Source organism: Lynx rufus, unplaced genomic scaffold (genome assembly GCF_022079265.1).
Source record: "Lynx rufus isolate CCGP_SWC_20201006 ecotype Redwood Valley unplaced genomic scaffold, mLynRuf1.p SCAF_13, whole genome shotgun sequence".
Taxonomy (NCBI): domain Eukaryota; kingdom Metazoa; phylum Chordata; class Mammalia; order Carnivora; family Felidae; genus Lynx; species Lynx rufus.
Window position 1 is genome coordinate 21,273,410 of NW_025814827.1, and position 22,957 is coordinate 21,296,366.

A 22,957-nucleotide genomic window follows, 5' to 3' on the forward strand; every position below is an offset into this window, starting at 1 on the left:
GAAAAAAAAAAAAAAAAGGACGTTAGAGTGGGAGAGAGCCAAAGCATAAGAGACTGTTAAAAACTGAGAACAAACTTAGGGTTGATGGGGGGTGGGAGGGAGGGAAGGGTGGGTGATGGGTATTGAGGAGGGCACCTTTTGGGATGAGCACTGGGTGTTGTATGGAAACCAATTTGTCAATAAACTTCATATAAAAAAAAATAAATAAAAAATAAAAAAAAATAAAGTAAAAGTTAAAATTTCTCTCAGATAAAGTTAGAGTAAAATGAGATTTTCCTTCCTGAAACCCCAGAACACGAGATTTTACATTTAAAGTCAAGATTTGGGGAGTTATCATCATAATTTGGAAGTTACCGAGAGCAGCAAACACTACATCTATCTACTGAATTGAAAAGACTATCACAGCCATGGGTATTCAAAACTAAGTTTTACTAAATTGTATGATGTCAGAATCACAGTCAACCACTCCATACAGTTTTAGTATTAAGCACATCCTAGTATTATGAAATATAAAATTATGAATCATGAAGGCCAAAACATGTTGATAATTTTCTATTAAACATAATCCTCAATTCTTATTGCTGGTTTAATTTACAGTAGTAAAAACTATTAATACTATTTATAATAATTTATAATAATTTTTATGTTGAATTTTAGTTGTGTTCAGCCTACTTTATTCTCACATCCAATTTGTTACTTACTCTGTGAGGTCTGAGTGTCTATGAATTTCTTTATCAAGGCATCAGTTGTCTGGGTATAAAGACTGAGAGCATATCTCAGAGACTGAAGATCTGGGCTTTTCTCCAAGAAATTCTTTTTCAGGCCATTTCCTCCTGCATGAAAGTATTGCTAAAAAGAAAAAAAATATATAACATAAGCAGAAGGATTTAGAAAAAAGTATTCATGGAAGGATTTTTTTTTTTTTTTGGCTGTAATAGTGATGCTCAAATGGAATAATACTGTATGATCAATGTAAAATATCAACAAAGGGATAGTCCTACCACTTTCCCATTGCTAAGGATTAACCCTGTAATTCAGATTCCCTCAATATCTCTGAACAGTTGCTTTATATCACAGACCCCAGATCCTTGAAGCTTAAGATTTTTCCTCTCATTCAAAACTTGAGGTAAGCATATGGGATAATGAAGATACACTGATCAGAAGGCTTATAGAATGACAGGTTGAGATGACAGTTGTCAACTTGGTTATTAGTTGGTTTCCAGGACATAAAAAAATATCTGAGGTTGTCAAAATTTCACAAAGAGGGTAGTACCTGGTCACATATTTTCCAGATACTAGTTTGTGATTCTAGACCAGGTGTCCACTGCTCTATCTTCCTTTGCTCTAAACACACAATAGTGCAAATACAGTCTGACCTGAGGATGCAGAGTGGTCTTCAAGGTCCCCTGAACCTTGTGTTTGATAAATGTAATACAACATCCAATAAACTCAAACCACTACGAATCTATAGCTAAGATAATAGAAGAGATATATGCTCTTGAAGAATAAATATAGTCATTGAGGGATGTTAGCATTTTTCATACTGCAAATATTACGTGCAGAAATCACTTTGGAAGGCAGAATATATACAAATACATGATAGAACTAAGGATATTTTTCCTACCCATTTATAGATGATAACATATTTACAGTGAACTGTTAAGGTTAAATATTTCTCTCTCCCTGTACGGACTGTACTAAACTATACACTCACTGCAACCTGACTTGCTTTGATCTATGATTCTCACAGAATGACATATTTTGAGAAAGATCAACAAATGATTCTGATACTCTCTCCTAAATGGGTATGTATCATCTCTTTATCCCAATACTCACACATTTCTGAGGTAAAACAATTCAATTAAATGAAAAATCGTAATTATCTTAGTATTCTCCCTTATTTGAGGGGGATGGAGAAAAGTATTCTGGGCATTTGTAGGCAGCTGAGTGCACTTTCAAAGAGTGTGATGAAGAGAAGATTTAGGGCATAAGCCAGAGAAAGTAGGCAATGGGAGTAGAATTTAAAGAAAGATTGCTTCCACTGCAGATACTGTCCCTCCCAGGGAGAAAAAATTATAGCCACTTAAAACTGCATTTACTGATTCTAGCTGGGTGTGTTGTAAAAACCCAAGCTGTGCCAAAAGCCACCTATGTTCATGTAAAGGAGGTACAGAAAAGTGACAAAAGCCTTTTCCTTTTAAGAGATGATGAGATACAATACTTAAAATCATCCTAACCCTAATCTTCCTATAAAAATGTTAAAATGGGGCATCTGGGTGGTCAGTTGGTTGAGCATCCAACTTTGGTCATGATCTCATGGTTTGTGAGTTCAAGCCCCACATTGGGCTGGCTGCTGTCAGTGCAGAGCCTGCTTCAGATCCTCTGTCCCCCCATCTCTCTGCCCCTCCCCTGCTGTGCTCTTTCAAAAATAAAAACTAAAAAAAAACTTTTAAAAATGTTAAAATACTTTCCCATGCAGAAAGTATTTATTGAGGATTATGAGTCCAGAATTATTTCAGGTGCCTTGATGGATCAAAAATTGTGATTGTTCCTTATTTCAGGAAATATAATATTTAAGGTGGAAAATATTAAATGGATGTATTGAGAAGGGAAGGTTCAGCTTGGATTTGACTATTTCCCCAGAGCAGTGGAGGGGTGCTCTCTGGAGTTGTATTTATATAATGAAGCAAAGAGCCATCATATGAAACAACTCACCCTCAATGTAAAGAGCAGTTGGATAAATGGAACCAAGAATAGGCAAGCTCTCTGGGAATGTGGGGAACACATTCAGCTTCTCAGACTTTTTCAGACAAGCCTCATAGTTATCAAACCTGAGCACAAGTGCCAGGAGATTATGATAAAAAGAAAAGCAAGGAGTACCATCTGAAATGATGTTTTGCCACCTCTTGGGACTATTGAGAGTTATCAGGAAAAATTGTGAAAGACTTTGAAATGGACAAAAAGATCAGTGGATGTTCTACCTTGTGTACCATCGGGTTATCTATGCTTTTCATTGTCTTTGAGCTATTTAAAACTCTGTAAACGATAGAAAATGGATAATCATGTAAATGACTCTTGTCCATCGAAACGCAAATTAATTATTTCTGGTGGGATGCAACTGATTATTGTTCTGTGAATAGACCTTCTTAGCCTCTATTTGTAAATTGATTCCAGCCTTCCTTATTGCTCATCCTGTGGTTCTTGGAATTCTATAAGCTAGTTGTAAGATCTTACTGGTTCCCCCATTAATGATAAGTCAAATAACATGTTTGACAAGTTTTATTTATTTATTTATTTATTGTGCGTGAATATCCCAATTTTTTTTTTAATTTCATTTATTTTGGGAGAAAGAGGTAGCGAGAGTCGGGGAGGGGCAGTGAGAGGGGGAGAGAGTGAATCTCAAGCAGGCTCCACACTGACAGCATAGAGCCAGACACAGGGCTCAAATTCACAAAACTGAGATCATGACCTGAGCTGAAACCAAGAGTCTGATGCTTAACTGACTGAGCCACCCAGGTGCCCCCACAATCCTCTGTTTTAAAAACTTCCTTGTGTATATAAGGCAGTGTGGTGACAGCATTCACAAGGGTGGCCATAGTTTTCACACTGACAGTTTGTGAGGACAAAACTATGGGCTCGCACTGACAGTATCAGTGGTGGTGTTTGCCTTCCTGCCTGTTCTCTCTGCTTCTATCCCTTAACAAATACTTATTAAACTTGTATCATAAACCAGACCTTGTGCTGAACGCCAAGGATAGAAAGCAGTAGAGGTACAGAAGTTGTTCTTAAAGGGATGATAGTTTAGTAGGAAATGTAACCAAACGGTCAATGAATGACTCCTATAATGTTACAGATGTAAGAAAAATAATTTGAAAATACAGATAATGGAGGTAGCAATCATTTCCATTGGGGAAGGAGTCAGGAAAGGTTTCCAAAGAGGTGACATCTTCGGTGTTTGTCAGTCTTTTAGCACTGCCATTTGTACATTCAGCAGCAACTAGATCATTCATTGCGGTGGAGGAGAGAAAAAGGACACTCCCATTTATTTTAGATAACCAAGGGAAACCATGGCAATCACAGTATTACTTAAGAGGAAAGAAATAATAGTTCTCATAATACAGTTCCTTGGTATCATTTAAAATACACTGGTTGCTTATGTGGATCCTGAGAAACTTAACAGGAACCCATGGGGGAGGGGAAGGAAAAAAAAAAAAAAGAGGTTAGAGTGGGAGAGAGCCAAAGCATAAGAGACTGTTAAAAAACTGAGAACAAACTGAGGGTTGATGGGGGGTGGGAGGGAGGGGAGGATGGGTGATGGGTATTGAGGAGGGCACCTTTTGGGATGAGCACTGGGTGTTGTATGGAAACCAATTTGTCAATAAATTTCATATATAAAAAAAAATAAAATACACTGGTTGCTACTGTTAATCTGTGCTCATCCTTAAACTTGTGCTGCCTGCGAGCCACATGTTGCCTCTAGGCAGTAGAGGGCATGGAGAACTTGAGATGACATTGTACCCTTAAAGATTCACAATGCTCATCAACATGTGAAAGGCTCTGAGACCCACTGTTGTAAGGAAATCTGTTTGACCTTTCATTAACATACCTGCCTTTTAAAATTATTTGGCTTTAGGACACCTATCACACAGGGCATCTATTAACACTCATGGGGACTGATATGTGCCATGGGATATGATTTAGGGAACCCTAGGAGAGAATCAGGTGACTAGACTTCATAGAATGCAAGATATTTCTAAGGGTCTAGAAGGTTTCATAGAAGAAGGGAAGTCTGAAGAGTTAGGCTCTGAAGGCATAGATTGTGTATTTGTTCTTTTTCTTTTTTAATGTTTATTTTTGAGAGAGAGGGAGTATGCACATGCAAGTTGGGGAGAAGCAAGAGAGGGAGAGAGAAACCCAAGCAGACTCTGGAATGTCAGCACAGAGCCCATGCAGGGCTCGAACTCACCAACCATGAGATCATGGACCTGAGTCAATATCAAGGATTGCACACTTGACTGACTGAGCCACTCAGGCTCCCCTACTGTGTCCTTTTTCTTGACCCCCTCATAATTGTATAGGAAGACCTATTTTTAGCATGAATACATTATCTTGTAGGCCTCTGGGACATGGGGAACTAACCATCAAACGAAAACATAAACAAGGAATGAGTTTGTTCCTGCCTAAGGGTCCCCTAGAGTTTTTGGTTATGATACTGAACTGACTTGACTTCCTCCTTTGTAGACATAGGGTATTATGAGTCATTCTTTTAAAGGCTCTAGCAGGATTGTAAGGAAACAGTACAAGATGTGTAAGGGCAGAAATGATGCTTTTGTCTTTTGAGTGCATGGTATAATAAGAGATGTTGCAATACAAACCCTGGACAGAAGGTAGCAATTTTAGGAGAAAAAACAAGTTGCTTCTATTCAGTGAGTACAGATAAATAACATGTGCCACAGGCTCCTAACTCAAAGGGCAGAGGAAATGATTTTTATGGTTATGCAAATGCAAACTCAATGAAAATACTACTTTATAGAAGCCTTTCACAGAGTGTTCAGAACCTGGGTGACTGTTCCTGAGAACATGGGTCTGTTTATCTCACTGGCACAGATAATAAGAAAGGGAGCTGCAATTATTGCATACACCTTGGCATCTGGAGATTTCACATTCAGTTTGACTCTGTGAGAGCTCCTGGAAGAAGCAGGAAAAGTAGAGTTTGGGTTTTGCTGAGGCTTGGGTTTGAAGGATATAAAAGTGAGGCTGATGTGTGGGAGTGAATGTCTTAGTTATTAAACAAACTCCACTATCCACAGCTCAGTGCAGCTTAGTTGACCTCCATTATAGTAAGCATTTTTGGGGGGGGGGTGGGATTATATGCTAGAGAAGAATTTGTGTATATGGGGTTTTAAAGCCTGCTAGATGTTTCCCTTATGCATGTAAAAAGTGGATTTTTCTCCATTGGTTCTAAACAAAGAAAAAATGGGGACTCAGCTTCATGTTGTTCCTCTGCAACCAGTGGTATAAACAAAGAACCTCCAGCTTAATCTATTCAGACGTTTACTTAGAATAACATGAATTTGCAGAAAATAATTGGCAAAAGTAAGTTGGGACAGGTTATTTTCTCCTCATTGAAGAAAGGGATTTTTAATTAGAGAGCTGAGGACAGATGGCTATTCACAGTTGTGAAGGATAAGGATGTCAGCTGGATGTCATTCTCTCTACCCTTGGCCCTGTCCTGGCTGATATTTTCACCATGGACTTGGACAAAAGCAGAAAGCATGCTTTTAAAATGTACAGTTCAGCCAGGCTTGATGTTATTGCTTCAAATGACAGGAAGTGGTTTCAGAAAGGTCTTGGCAGCCTGGAATCGTGGTTCAACATTTACAGAATGGGCTGAAAAAAAATAAAAAAGGAAAAGACCTATATTTATAATAAAAAGTTTACTGCAAAGTATGGAATGGGGGTGATCTGGCTTTAATACCAGTAAAATTTCAGACGAGATTGGGTGTGTTCAGGGTGGTATGGCTGTAGACAATACCAGTAAAATTTTAAAAGCCATAAAGCTTTATTTTCTTTCAGGTTTAACATGATTTAATAAGTGATGGGGAAGCTATCAAAGATAATGAATTCTGATCATGCATTAATATAGGTAGACCGATCAAGACAAAGGCTGTGATAGAGCAACAGCATTCTCTGCTTATTAGAACATATTTGAAATATTTGGGTCATTATAAATTTATCCCTAGGCCTCATCATTTATAAGAAATATGAAAAAGTGGAGGGCATCCAAAGGTGGTAGACTGCCAGAATTTTGTAAGGTCCGGAAGGCATGTCATTTAATAAATGGCTGTTGATAAATTGGGGAGACATGACAGTTTCCTTCAGTGTATGAGAGGCTATCAAATGGAAAAGGAAGTAGAAATAAGGACAGACGGACCAATGTAGAGCTAAAAGTACTAAACAGTTATTGGCTTGATACCTTTTTAATAATAAGTGTATCTTAAAAATTGAAGCTGCTACCTGTGAGTGAGGTCCCATCACTGGCCATTAAGTGGTGGCCATTTGACTATGAGCCAACAACATTGTAGATGACATCTATATGAGTAGGGAAGGAGATGTTGGATTCTGTTTCTATTCTGAGATTTTAGGATCTTTTCCACCTCTTTGACTCTCTGCTTTTTACTTTAAAATGTGTGAGAAAATGTAAATTCATCATTTTTTCTCTTTGCAGCGTACTCCATGCATAGATTATGTAACCTCAGAGAGTATCATTTTTTCCTTTGTTGAATGGGAGCAGAAACATGCACCCTGCCTGACTGTGGTATTGTAGGGATGAAATGAATTTTTCAATCTGGAAGAGATTTGTGAACTGTGGAGTTCTTTTTACTTAGAAGAAGACATGCTTAATTAGCAGAATAACTCCTGAAACTTGAGCCTTGCTTTGTTTCCTAAGCACCAGCCCCTCTTGCCAGCATTTACTAGATATTTATTTCTATGCTCCTGCTACCATATCTAACTTCATTGTGGCAGTAGAAAAACAGCCCTCCTGCCTGATTTTTTTTTTTCCCCAGTGGAACCATGCTTTCTCATCCTCTGGGCTGAGTCAACTGTTGCCAAGTTCCAGTGAGTCTCCCCTTCAAGTGTCAATCAAATCCATCTTTCACTCCTACTCCGAAGGGTAGTAACCTATCGATAGCCATCATCATTTTATGCATTAAATAACTGTAAATGATCTCTGTGACTAAATCTTGAACTATTCCATGCATTTTGCACATGTCTGTAAGATTTCCATTGCTAAAATGCCATATCTAGTATGCCATATATTTATGAAATCATCAATGGCTCCTCTTTTATAGAATACACTGAAGGTGCAAAAGCATCTCTGTTCTTTCAACCCTAACATTTCCTGAATCCTCATTTTACATGGCGTTACTATCCAAACCTCCAGTTATTATCTAGACCAGTCCCATAGCATAGTTCAGTCACTGACAGCCAGTCCTCTGGTCTTGTGCCTTTCCATGATGAAGTCCCTTTCCTCTGATTATGTTCAAGTCATGAATCTTCCTTCAGGAAAAACTACTGTCTTTCCAATCCAGCCCGTGGACTCCCATCTGTCCTTCAAGATCCTCCTCCAGCTTTTCCTGATCCCCTGAGCTCACACTGGTTGCTCCCTCTTCTCAATCCTTACCACTTTTTAATCTGGGCCCCTCAATTGGCATCTGTATCACCTGTTACATATCTTATACTGTTTTCTTTTTCTTTTTTCTTTCCTCTTTCTTTCTTTCTTTCTTTCTTTCTCTCTCTCTCTCTCTCTCTTCCTTCCTTCCTTCCTTTTATATTTTAATTTGCATCCAAGTTAGTTACCACATAGTGCAACAATGATTTCAGGAGTACATTCCTTAATGTCCCTTACTCATTTAGCCCATCCCCCCTCCCACAACCCCTCCAGCAACCCTCTGTTTGTTCTCCATATTTAAGAGTCTCTTCTGTTTTGTCCCCCTCACTGTTTTTATGTTATTTTTGCTTCCCTTCCCTTGTGTCATCTGTTCTGTGTCTTAAAGTCCTCATATGAGTGAAGTCATATATTTGTCTTTCTCTAATTTCACTTAGCATAGTACCCTCTAGTTCCACCCGCATAGTTACAAATGGCAAGATTTCATTCTTTTTGATTGCCGAGTAATACTCCATTGTATATATATCCCACATCTTCTTTATCCACTCATTCATCACTGGACATTTGGGCTCTTTCCATACTTTGGCTATTGTTGATAGTGCTGCTATAAACATTGCAGTGCATGTGTCCCTTCGAAACAGCACACCTGTATCCCTTGGATAAATACCTAGTAGTTGGGGCGCCTGGGTGGCTTGGTCGGTTGAGCGTCCGACTTCGGCTCAGGTCATGATCTCACGGTCCGTGAGTTCGAGCCCCGCGTCAGGCTCTGTGCCAACAGCTCAGAGCTTGGAGCCTGTTTCAGAATCTGTGTCTCCCTCTCTCTCTGCTCCTCCCCTGTTCATGCTCTGTCTCTCTCTGTCTCAAGGATGAATAAGCGTTAAAAAATTAAAAAAAAAAAAACCTAGTAGTGCAATTGCTGTTTTCTTATAAGTTAACATGTATCATTATTTAATTTTTAATGTACTTGAAAAGAAACTCCTTGAAAAGAAAACCACAACAACAACAACAACAACAAAAAGCAGCACTGCTTCCCAGAGGGGAGTCTCAGGGAGCACTCAAGAATCTTATGGGGTTTGTACCCTTAGAGAGAAAAGATGCTGAGCATAGAAAACCAAAAGGCCAGAGGGTAAAGCCATAAGGACTTGGACCATTGCTTGGAGCAGAGAGTCAGATTTAATACTTAGTTTCATTGAGAGAGAATGAAGGGCCTATTAAGGAAGGAGGAAAAAAAAACAATTGTAGTACACTATGTGAGATCTTGAGTAAAACAGTAGAAAGAGGCTCATCCAAAATAAACCAGTTTTCAGGTGATTTGATAGTCACATTTATAAGGAACTTTCTATATGGCAGGAGCTATTTTAATTGTTTTCCATGTGATAACTCATTTAATTTGCTGACAATAATTTCTTCAGCCCTATTATTTTTCCCATTGGAGTGGACAGTGACTTACACACTGCAGTGTTTTCTCTCTTAATTACTTACTGTCCTGATACTCTGATCATTGCCAGTGATATAATTCCTCAGGTGGTTCCAAATATTTTATTTACATTTGTATTTACATCCATATTCTGATATTTGCAAAGGCTTCCACCTTAATACAGTAATGGGATTTAGTAATTTAAGGGTGGGTGGGGAGGAAAACTATTATTCCATCTGAATGGAGATTGAAAGAGCTATGTGTAAATATCATTTTCTTATATTAAAGAAAAACCAGATAGATTTTGTTCTGTTTATAATATTCTTCATAAAGCTACAAAACATAAAGCACTGAAGACCTGGTTGTTATTTCTGAGAAAAAAAATAGTACTGCTGAAATTAAATCAGGATAAATACGGTCTGTACCCTTAACAAGCCATTCCTTTTATAAGCCCAGTAAAAATTCTCAATTCCTCTAATTCATTAAATTTGTCATATAATTTGAAGATTTTTTATGATCTATTTTTACTGATTGATGGGAACATGCTAATGTTTCTTTACAAGTTTGCAGGAAGAATTTTCTTCCTGGTTTCATACACTATTTTGATAGCACTTACCCATCATCACATATTTTTGGAAAATCCATGCAGACAATTCATTTTGCAAACTCAGATATAACCTGCCTTTAACAACTAAGATTTATTTCTTTTTTAAGGAATTATTTGATAGATATTTTAGAAATTATTTTCTACCACAACTGGAGTCCTCGTGTATACATCAGATCAGAATATGCTACTCTTTCCCATTTACCTCGATGTAAGCGTCAGCATTTTGGTTCCCATCCAGTGTTCCTCTTTTTTTCCCTACAGTATTCAACCAGTCATGATCTGTTCCTCTACACTGGACTATTTGAAGTTCTCAGACTGATTCACCCCTTCTCACATTCTATTCAAGCTTTTCTCTAGGCCTGCAATGACTTTCCCCCATTTCAGCCTCTCAATCCCAAAGCTTCCCTCTCTTTCCCCTAGTGAGTCACAGAGAATATATTACCCTGTCTACAGTCCCCAGCACTTTGTCCACACCTCTTATTTGATCAATTGTAGAGGTTGGTGTTCTTAAGTCTAGAGCAAGATCTCTCCTTGGTTTAGCCTCCTCCTTGCTTACCATATTTCCTACATACTAGTAAGCTCTCAAGTAATGTTTTTTGAATTGCAATAGTCCAAACTAGGTAAGTGATTTTGTACTTCTCATGAGCAGCTGAATTTTAAATAATGCAAAAACTAAACTTACGATAAAAAAGATACAGAGAAGCAGCCACCAAAATTGCCTCATGAATAATGGATAGCAGGATAGTGTAGGACCTCAGTCAGGGTAACAGCCTCAGAGGCATAATATCATATGTCTTGCTATTTGTCTGAAATCCAAATTTTCAGAAATGGTGTTATCTCGGATTAAATATGTAATAAGTAAATTCCAAAGCTATATTTGAATAGATATTCACATTTAGTACAAATTCTCTCCTTTATATCCAAAAAAATTAACATTTCTAGAGGGCCCTAATTCACATGGTTATTATTTTTAGGGAAGTCTCTGTATTGTCCCTACATGATGTCAAACATCTGCAACATACATTGTAGAGTATCATGTTTGTGTACAAAGAACAAGTTGTTCCAGGGAAATCTGGAGGGTTGGACAAAAATAAAACCAGCCAGCTTATTTTCTGGGTTTTTTGATTTTCGGATTTATCAGAAAATAACCTGAGGTTTGTTCAAGACAGGAATTTCCTTAAGTTCTTGGGATTCATGCCCAGGTCAAGAGTACCTATTGTTGAGAAAAAGGTCTGTTTTTTTTTTTTTTTTGAAAGAAATCCACATTTCAGGGAATTTCATAGCAGTCCTAAGTCTTCCTGACATAAGGGATTTTTGGAACTTATGCCACATTCTCTCCTTTTGACTCATAACTGAAACCTGTGACTGGTATGACAAAATAGTCCAGTTAAAATTTTAGTATTTAAAATTTATTTATTTTTTTTTGAGAGAGAGAGACAGAGCACAAGTGAGGGAAGAGCAGAGAGAGAGAAAGGGAGGCACAGAATCAGAGGCAGGCTCTGAGCTGTCAGCACAGAGCCTGACATGGGGCTCAAACTCACAAACTGCAAGATCATGACCTGAGACGAAGTCAGACTCTTAACCGGTTGAGCCATCCAGGCACCCCAAAGTTTTACTATTTAAGAGAGTTAATATTTTTAGAGCTTGAAAGATTTTAAATCCTCTTTAGAAAATAATATAAATAATTGAAATCTGGTATTTAATCTAGAAATAACTAATTTCTCTAAAGAAATATTATCCATTTTGGCCTGTGGCATTTTACCAATACTCTGTTAACAGGGAAATAATGTGACACAGAAGCAAGGACAATGACATTAGAGGTAGGAGTCCTTTCTCAGCTCTGCCAATTACTAGCAGCTTTCTGGCCTTTGATGGTAACTTAAACCTGCTCAGCCTCCATTGTTTAATCTATAAGATGTGAATGATAACTCTTGACGTACCTAACAGCCAGATGTTTTTAAAGATCAGGCAAGAAGATGTACATAAATGGAAGATATTTGAAAGAATGTAAACCACTATTTCAGTCTATCGTCTACAAACTCGATAGCATTTTCCTTCTTCATTTTTTATTTCTAGCTTATGTGCATAAACTGAGTTAAAGAAGAACCAGGATCATGTCTTTGGCAGCCTTTGTGAGTTAGCATGGGTAGCATCTGGTGCTTCTGCAGAAGAACATCTCTCTCATGAGGTCTCTGCTAGTATTACAGGGGTCCCTCTGCTGGGCTTCAAGCCGACCTTGAATCGCTAGCTATTAGAGCTGCAATTCTTTTAAGTAGTATTCCTCTTTTTCCTGAATTCCTTTGTAGTCAACAACAGAATTAGTGTTTGGTAGGATAATCAGTTGGGTAAAATCTCAGAATCAGACAAGATAACGGGAGTCCCAGCTTTGGCAAACTGACTACAGGGCCATAGAAATGAATGCCCAGGTACATGTGTTGGCAGATAGGCAGACTACAGACCAAAAGAGTCTCATAATAGGCCCAGTAGGTGTAGCATAGATGCCTGACCTCAGGCTCTGAGGTTCAGGAGGATCAGGGTCAGACCTGAGTCCTAGAGAAACAAGATAATGACATGGACCCATTTACTACTGGATCTTGGACACCAGCTGGTGGAAGTGTCTGAGACTGAATTAAAACATCATCCCAGATGACATGACAGGAAGATGGGGTAGTTGAACTGTCAAGATGTAGAACAAGGGAACTTGGCTGGAAGATGGGGTAGTTGAACTGTCAAGATGTAGAACAAGGGAACTTGGCTGGAGATCAGGAATGTCCCAGACTTTGGGCATAACTAAGCCTGCAGGTAGAAATATTGATGTTAGGGATAAGAGCCAGGTCTGAATGCTATTCTCTTTTCATAGCACATATTTCCCCTTCTCTCTCAAAGTCCTACAGTGACTTAATAAAATCCATGAAGGGCTGTATTCAGTTTCTAAAACTCTTACTTTTTTCCCCGTGTTCATGGTTCACTTCAAAGCTCTTATTATTTTCTACTAGCATTTCCTAATTTGTAGGAACTAATGGCTATTAGTTCTGCTCTAACTCCAAAGGTCAGTCATTTCTTATTCATTTGTTGAAAATACTATTTATTTATTTAAAATGTTTTTTGTTTATTTTTGAGAGAGACAGAGGATCTGAAACTGGCTTTGCACTGACAACATTGAGCCCAATGTGGGGCTTGAGCTGAGGAACCGCGAGATCATGACCTGAGCCCAGGCTGGACGCTCAACCGATTAAGCCACCCAGGTGCTCTGAAAATAATTTTTTAAAAACAGCTGTTTTTGCTATTTTCTCTGTTTTTTTTCATGTTTTCCATGTTTTCCCCTCAAAATGACTGTGCAAAATTTCCATACTTCCAGGTAACTCTCTAGCTGCAGCTTTAGAAACTCCATTGCTGTACTCTCACTGCCTAAATTCATACTCTCCAGTTCCCACCAGGTGTCACAAAATTCTCACCTCACAACTTTTATTTTGCAGTTTTTGACATTGAAGCAGGAAAAGATGGCATCTTATTAAATGCTGAAACTGCAAAATAAAAGCTGTGAGTTAACAGTTTTGTTAAGGTGCCCAATTGTTGCACAAGTCTCTTTTAATGAATTCCATAGTAATGTCTGTTTCTATCCTGTGAGACCATTCTGTGCTCTGAAAAGGGTTCATTGTAGCTAGCAGTTTTTGCTACACTGGTCACACATGCTTTCCCCAGTGAAGCATGGCGACAATGGACAGGGTTTAAATTTAGACAATAAATTTTCACTCTTCGATAAGCTTTCACATATAAATATAAAATGCATGTATATAAATATGAAATATATGTACATAAACAGAAAAGGAATTATGTGGAAACAAAGAGCTTCTAAGTTACATTTTGAGGTCTGTCCATATTTAGCCCATACCACAGTAACTTTTGTCAACCTTTGGCTATGAAAAATTGATGCACACAACACAATGCCTTTGGGTTTTCTGCAGAAAATTAAATTATTGCACTTACTAAGAGAGAGGAGAAGATTGATCTCTTAAAGGCCATTTCAACAAGCATAGAAAACATAAAAAGAAATTCTGTTAACCCCAAACCTCCTGAAGCGTCTATTTAATTGAACTTTGGTGGGGGGTATATGTCTTTCTTTGCAAACACATGTTACAGCAAAAGTTTCACACACATTTTCTAGAGACAAAGGAAGCAAGCATAAGGACAGAGTAAGGTGGATCCTGTGGAGACAGTATGCACTCAATCTGACACAATCCGTATGGGAATATGCCCATACAACTATCTTCTGTATCTATGGATGGCACAGCACTATAGATAGGCATGTGGGAAAACTTTCTCTGAGGGTAAACAGAGGACTCTGGATGCGTGATTCAGGAGTCCTGTAACCTTACCTTGATAGTAGCCAGGACCACCTCCATCACAGCACACTGTCTTGGTGTCAGACCCTTGGCATCCTCCCGAATCATGTGCTCCTAGAAAACAGGGTAACGATTACTTATAAATTAACCAGTTCATTCATTTAACAACTATTTTCAAACGAAATCTGCATAATGACCACAGGGACACATTTTAGATGATTATTTTGTCATATATCTAATCAATAGCTACTCTTCAAAAAAAAAAAAAAAAGAAATACTGAACTTTGATCCATGTGGGGCTTTACTTTTCACTTACAAGTTGATGTTAGGAAAAAAAAGAGAGACCTGGAAAAATGTGCCAAAGTTTTTTCAATGTCTGTCACACTGAGGAAGATTAGTCATGACCGGGAGTTAGAAGGTAATTTTGGCTTCTTTCAATCACTACTGTTAAAGTCTACTTTAAATATAATGCCCCCAATTTAGTCTCTTTCTTGCATTCCCTTAATGCTTTGTCATTAGTAATGAAAGCCCCCAAGAGTTAACTGCATTTGGCTCTGCAGATTTTCAATATTTTAAAATATTTTTCAATATTTTAGAGCTGATTTCCATACTTACAATGGATATTCCTCATTGTTCACTATGGCCTGTCTCAACCCATCATTCAAAGTTTTTAGGGAAATCATGGTATAAAGTTGAAGACAATAATACAAGAAATAGAAATCTAAGAGAAAAATGTTAAAAATTCCTCACTCCCCAAATTGATAATATCCCCAGAGCAGCCACTATTCTAGCCAACAACGTATCATATGCCAGTGCTGTCCTAGTGATTGTGATATGCTGTTCAGTAAAAGAAAGAGTTTTGTCCTCCTGGAGCTTAAATTCTAACTTACCTAGGTGCCTCTATGCTAATTAAAGGAAAGGCCATGTGGGTGGACACAGCTCTGAGAATGAATGACTTAATGATCAGCCAGTGCCTTTTGTCAGTAATAACAGGTGCCTCTTTTTCTACAGGGCACAGCTCTACAACAACACATATGGTTTGGCAAGTGGAGCATGGGCTCTATTAGAGCAGTTTATTTGCTCCCTCAGACAGGCACTTGTGTGCAATGCACAAATTGTGCAATCATGCCCAGTGACTCATCCTATTGTAGCCCTTTTCTTATTCTGTTATTTGGTAGATACCATGACTTCCTGAAGATAATCTTGATCTACATCTTGTCTGCAGTCTTTCAGGGCCTATCTTGGCAATTATAACCTGTTAGGCATTCAGTATATTTTTGGTAGCTGAACTGTACTTCTTTCAGCATATCTTGTAGGGTTCAATACGCTTGAATGAAAGCATATTCTTTTGGGTAGTTTTGAAAAAATGATATAATGCTTCATGGACCCATCACATACAATTCTGCATCTTACTACATCTTTCTCTGATAGAGTTTTAAACTCAAACATATAAGTCTATTTAATATTTTAAAAATATGAGTATTAACTACCCATTGAGACTCAAACATTAATGGGAAATGTTTACTAAATTATAGGGGGGAAATGCTTTAGAGTAAGTAAATATAAGTATTTCATATTAAATCTCTGGCTTCAACTCCTTCTATATTATAGAAAAAATATTTTTTGTAAGAAATAATTTTCTGGGATTTAAAAATAGTTCTTTCAAGTAAGGGAATCTCTGAAAGGGGCTGGCAATGAGTTATTGCCCAATGAGTTACTGCTTGCTTGCAGTAAGTAAACTTACAGTCTTTGATGTATTAATTGGTTTTAACATTGCATCACCTCTCCATGAAAATTTATGTTTTAAAAAAATTATGCCAGCCTGGGTGGCTCAGTCAGGTAAGGGTCCAACTTCGTCTCAGGTCATGATCTCAAGGTTTGTGAGTTCAAGCCCTGCATTGAGTTCTGTGCTGACAGTGCGGAGCCTGCTTTGGGTCCTCTGCCTCTCTCTGCTTCTCTTTAATGTTTAAAATAAACATTAAAAAACATGCCAAATAAATCTGATCCTATTAAACAGCAATAATTTGGGCATACATAGTAAACATACATTATGAAGCTCCAGACCAGGAAGTAATATAGAATATGTCAAATGGCTGAATAGTTCTTTAATGGATTATTATTAAATCATAATCAAATGCAGAAAAACAATTTCCCTCCTTGTTTTATTTTTCTTGACCTTGTATTCTTTAAAATAAGTTGGTTACTTGTGTTTTTTGATTTAAATGTTTTAATGTTTGTTTATTTTTTTGAGAGAAAGAGAGACAGAAGGCAAGCAACGGAGGGGAGGAGAGAGAGAGACACAGAATCTGAAGCAGGCTCTGAGTTGTCAGCACAGAGCCCGATGCGGGGCTCAAACTCACGAACTGAGAGATCATGACCTGAGCCAAAGTTGGATGCTTAACTCACTGAGCCACCCAGGCACCCAAGTTATTTGTTCATATTTCCATACAGGACTTCTGAATTTATCCAAATATGCTTTCAAACTAATATATGAAAAATGTAAAGGCCCATTGTTTAAAATGAAAAAAAAAATGGAAGTGACATTTTAGTATAAAATAAGGGAAAATGACTTTGTAAAATTTGAAGTTCTTTATTCTGACAAAAATTTGAATTTTGCATAATATTTTAAAGGTCTTTTTCTGTAATTCAAATAATAATGACCAAATAGATTAATAATTAAAAATTAAAAAAAATCAAGGACCAATAATAGAAAAATATAATTTAGAACTATGTTATTTTTCTATCACCTATGTATACAAGATTCTATTTTTAGTCCTTTGGATTATTTCAGTGCTGATGATATAATCCTTTTAGGACACCTTATTAAAATTTTGTTTTTAGTTTAGTATATTCTTGAAGAAGTTTGCAAGTTGCAAAGGGACCTAAAGTCCTAAAGTGTTATGTTTTTTGTGAACTCCAATTTCCCCCCACTAATAGCTCCCCTCTAGGGAGCTGTCTCTAGTCCACTAAAAGTTCATAAGATTTGAACAGCGTGGATTAAACCCCCAGCTCAGGGGTTGGTCTGTGAGTTAAGCCAAATGGCCTATGTCACAATGGCTGGCTTCATATCAGAGCCCATGATGTGCTGGTGGTATTTGCTGGAATTTCCCACATCAATTTGGGTGTTCTCCTCTACACAATTCAAGTTTGAATGATGCTATTGGTAATAGAAAATAGAAAGGTAGGTTTGTTATGGCCATATATCAAACAAGGAAAGAACATAGTTGAGAGATACTAACTGGGTTCTGTAACATCTTTGAGTTCCTAATCAAGCAGCGATGGAAAGCAGAGTTAGCTAGGACTATAAAATTTCATGTAGCAATAAATTCCTCCCTTGTTTATGTTAGTCTGGCTTTCTAGCACTTGGAACTGAAAACAGTTCTGGCTGATATAACTTCTAACTCAGGAAACAGTAGCCATGGGAGATAGAGTATGTTTCCTGGTATCACACAGATGCTAGAAGCAGGGCCAGGGCCATTTCTTTTGTAATGAGATACTATGCTGTTTCACCTTCATGGCTTTATATAAGAAATTTCAACCCTGTATAAACGTATTTTTCAAAGAAGGGAATAGAAATCCCACGAAGAAAATAAGGGGGATAAAGCAAGGGAGCAAGATGTGCGTGGCAGTAATTTCTACCTTTTACCTTTCCTCCAAACCATCAACGTAACTGAATACCTGTGGGAAGCAATTGTAGATGACAATGCAGTATTTTAAGTGGATTATTAGCTTTTAATGTTACTTTCTGAGCAAGTATATACTTTAGGGTACTGAAATTATAGGACACCTACCTCATCTCAGTAAGTAATTATGCATTCAAATAGATTATCCTTCTCCTGTGTTATATACACAAAACAATTCCAGCAATACCTAACTGAGCTGCCACCTTCTGTGAGTGGGAGGTGGCATAGTTTTTGCAATTACCATGCAAAGATAAGGTATGCATTATCTAATTTATCCTCACAGTAATCCAAGTGTTAACTTTTTTTTTTTTTTTTTTTTTTTTTTTTTTTACACTTTACAAATGCCAAATCTGAAGAGTAAAAAGGTTGGATACTTTGGCCAATTTGGAAACAATTGAAGTAGAATTTGAACCAAGGAGTTTCGCATCTGGAACCCATCCCCATGATACACACTATATACTAAGAGACAAAAAAGGAATTAAAACATCATGTATTTCTACGATAGGCACAATGTTGGCCTATATGTCATCTATTGATGCATGACTGGATAAAGAAAGTATGGTATGTACATACAATGGAATCTTATTTGGCTCCTAAAAAGAAGGAAATCTACCCATATACAACAAAATGGAAGAACTTGAAGGACATTATTCTAAGTAAAAAAGTCAGTCACAGAAGCACAGTATGTATTTTAGCCAGTGAAGTTCCTATCCTTGAAGGACAGAACCTGAGGTTCCCTGCACAGTCCTGTGAATTTCAGCAATAATAAAGGGTAGGGTTATTTAGTCAGCAAATCCTCATTTATAATATGCTTGAATATATTGACAAGTTCAATAGCTGCTTTGATGAGTTTCATTTTCCCACACTAGCTTTGTTGCCTTTAAGATTTGTGTAGACTTTAATGGATTTCTGTGAAGCACTCAACTTTGCCTTTATTCATACAAAGCCTGATTAGTATAAGAAAGAAAATATGTTATCTAATTTACCCCAAAAGAAGTAATGCTGAAAACTAGAACACAAAATAAAAAATTCCTAGTTGCCCTTCTAATTTGAAATATTAGACATATGAAGGAAAAAAGAAAACCGTACAATTCAGTCCCTAAATTTTGACCTGAATTTTGTTTTTGTTTTGAGAGAGGGAAAGAGCACGAGCAGGGGAGAGTGGCAGAGGGAGAGAGAATTTTAAGCAGGCTCCACCCTTAGCACCAAGCCCAAGACAGGGCTTGATCCCATAACCCTGGGATCATAACCTGAGCCAAAAATGAAGAGTGGTTCACTTACCCGATTGAGCCCTTCAAGTGCCCCAGCCTGATTCATCCTTAAAGCAGATTGTGAGAGTACATTCATACATCTTAGTCCTGCCATGCTAGATATCATTACTAGTAGGAGGACAGTTTCTTGCTGAATTGTAGTTAGCTCATTACTTTTCACAGACAACCAATAATCCCTTTATTCTTTCCTTAAAAATTTTAAAACATGTTTATTTTTAAGAGAGACAGAGAGAGACAGAGTGATAGTTGGGGAAGGGCAGAGAGGGAGACACAGAATCTGAAGCAGGCTCCAGGCTCTGAGCTGTCAGCACAGAGCCCGGCGTGGGGCTTGAACTCACAAGCTGTGAGATCATGACCTGAGCCGAAGTCAGACACTTAACAAACTGAACTACCTAAGTGCTTGATTTTTTTTTTTTTTTGATACACGATAAATGTTTCCATTTACTCAGCATCTCAACGTGCACAGCACCTACATCACAATATTGGTCGGCACCTGTATAAAACTACAGATTCTGTGAACAGAGGTAAATATAGAAATCTTAAATCTCATCACAGCAATAGAAACACTTTGCAATTTTTCAAAGGTCCAATTACATCACTATATGCTTCACACGTGACTCACTGAATATAGGCAAGTGGTCAAGGATGACCACACTCTGCACTTAGGACATCTCAATTCATGACACTTTGGGCTCTGAGATGAGATTTCATGCCATAATTTAAAGCATTTAAGACTTACAATGTGAGTACTTTAAATACAGAATAGCCACACATTCCAGCCCCTGCCCCCTCAAATCAACACAGAGATCTATTACCTTCAGTTTGGATAATTGTCCAAGATCTTTAGCTGCAATGAAAATCATCTGAGGTCCCTAGAGACACACACAGAAAAGGAGAGAGAATATTCGGTCAGTCTTAAATCTTCAGTACCCAGTAGAAAGGTGGTCAATAGACAATTTGCTTTATTTCCCTTATTACATTTGTGACATTTATACCATACATACTTAATTGGTCTATTTTACAGATTGGGCCAAAGAGATCTCGTACTGCTGGCAATATAATTGTCCTCATAGGCATCCCACTCCTGAAGGCTGAGTTACTGCATGGGTTACTACTAATGTAGCCATTTTTATGTAACATATGGATTAAATCAATGATCTTTAACATTTGTTTGTTTATATTAGAGGTAGCTCTCTCACTCTATGTGGCACCAAATTAGATCTATGCAAACTTTCAAGATACAGAGCTGAGGAAGACGAAGCTGCCTCTCCTCCAATGCTGTGCAGCCTATCAGAGACCTGCCCTCCTAGCTCCTCCCTAAGCCAGAGGATCTTCCTAGGACAAGAGTTTGAAAAGTGGGAAGAGTTTGAAAAACACAGGAATAAACCATACACAGCACTACCAGATTGAAAAACTAGAGACTTGGCTGTTGGCATAAGTGACAGGAAAGAACTAAATTTGGTACTAAGTTCATTAGTGCCCTAGAGTATTGCCTCAGGAGAGAACAATCAACTATTCTGAAGTACTGTTCTTCATTTTTTAGTGGATCCTGTGAATTTATTTGGAAATTAAGGACTACAAAGTTTATGAGAACAGCAACTGTGTCTAATATTTTTTATCCCCACCACAGGGCAAAGAACATACCAGAAGCTCAAAGAACACATAGTGAATGAATGAATGATCGATATTGCTTCATACTTTGAGATCTCAATGCTAGAGAAAATTGATGTGATAGTAAGCTTTGCTAGGGAAGACTTTTAGAAAAATGAAATGTCATATATAGAGTTTCTGCAATAACATGATGTATGTAATTTTGAAAAACCTCATTCTACAAAACTGAGCACTAGAAATAGTAGGGCTCATGGGGAAAACAGCAAATGGGCAGCACAGTGAAACTCACGCAATTTTATTACCAACTATCAAAAACATTAAGTGCTACTTTGAGAGGTAGCTTGTGTAGTTCACAGGGAGCTCAGTGAGGCTGGTGGCTGCTATAAAGGGCATTAAAAATGCAAAATAATAAATAACCCAAACAAAAATCAACAAAACAATAGAATACAAGTGTGGGATGGGGAAGTACCCATGCAAGTGGAGCTCTTAGCACAGGGGGAGGGTAGGCTGCCATTTGTGAGAGCCATGCAAGCTTCATCTTTTTGGATAGAAGAACTATGTACAAGTGTATCCACCACCCCTATGCAGTAGCTCAGTTGAATGCTCTTTCCTTCTGCTGAATTTATAGGTCTTCTATTACATTCCAGAATCTCCCACCTAGGAAAATTTATATATAAACCAGCTTAACTTCCAGATTATACTGACATCATTCCCCTATTTACCAATCACACCATAGCTAACTGGTGTTATAGAAATGTATTATGTGTTTTAGCAGAATAAAGTGTGTGTTTATAGCCTATGTATATGGAGAGCCAAATTACATACCTAAAGTATTTTATCACTTGCTGGCAGAAAATCAATAAAAACATGAATCTTTGCTTCTTGGAACATTTTATAAGAAAACATTTTCTTTTTTTAATTTTTTTTTTTCAACGTTTATTTATTTTTGGGACAGAGAGAGACAGAGCATGAACGGGGGAGGGGCAGAGAGAGAGGGAGATACAGAATCGGAAACAGGCTCCAGGCTCCGAGCCATCAGCCCAGAGCCTGACGCGGGGCTCGAACTCACGGACCGCGAGATCGTGACCTGGCTGAAGTCGGACGCTTAACCGACTGCGCCACCCAGGCGCCCCAAGAAAACATTTTCTATATAATTTCATTGGATAAATATGGACTGGCTGTGCATTGTTAATGGTGAAAACAGTTTAGTTTGTAATTACTCCTTATTTGCATCAACTTGCCTTCCCCAGTCACAGAAAGAAAATTGTTTGCTCCATAACAGGTACATGTTATGGTTATTTCTTCTCTTGCTTGACTCAGGGTTTGTGAACTGAGATATCTGGTACTGTGTATCCACTTGACCGTTGTCTAACTTTGCTGCCAAATGATCTTTCTTATTCCTTTTTATTTCACTGTGTATGATACAATCACATTCTTCTAATCCACTAGAAGGATCCACTAGAAGGTGTCTCCTCTGTTAATCTCCATGTTGGAATAGATGAAAGTAAAATGGAAAATAGAAAAAAATTCTCTATAGCAGGGTTAGATTTATCTTATTAAACTATAAAGTTTTAAGGAAAAAAACAAACTGGGGATATTCTATCCTTAATTTATTTTCCTGGGTTCTCACAGTGAAATTAAATTTAAAAATTATGTGTATAGCAGATAATTCTATGAGTTGAACTTTCATACTTTCTTTTCCTTCAAAAAATGAGGTTCTGAATGTCAAGTATGAAGTTTGACTGCTATTGACATTATTTAAAACTGATTTGTATGTTAAAATACATTTGAATGATCATTGTCTAGATAGTCTTTACCAAAGATGTTTTCCCAAAATAGATTTAATTATCATTTC

The 22,957-nt window shown here is 37.6% G+C and overlaps 1 protein-coding gene across 2 annotated transcripts in view; it reads right to left on the reverse strand.

Annotated features, from left to right (window-relative positions):
* UNC13C (unc-13 homolog C) overlaps positions 1-22,957 on the reverse strand; it is a 585,929-nt gene that overhangs the window by 65,524 nt on the left and 497,448 nt on the right. For both annotated transcript variants that reach the window (XM_047074451.1, XM_047074449.1), the window contains 3 exons: positions 20,307-20,363; positions 14,571-14,651; positions 702-849 (listed from right to left, as the gene is read on the reverse strand). In XM_047074451.1, coding sequence (XP_046930407.1) covers positions 702-849; positions 14,571-14,651; positions 20,307-20,363 — 286 coding nt within the window. The remainder of the gene's footprint in view (positions 1-701; positions 850-14,570; positions 14,652-20,306; positions 20,364-22,957) is intronic.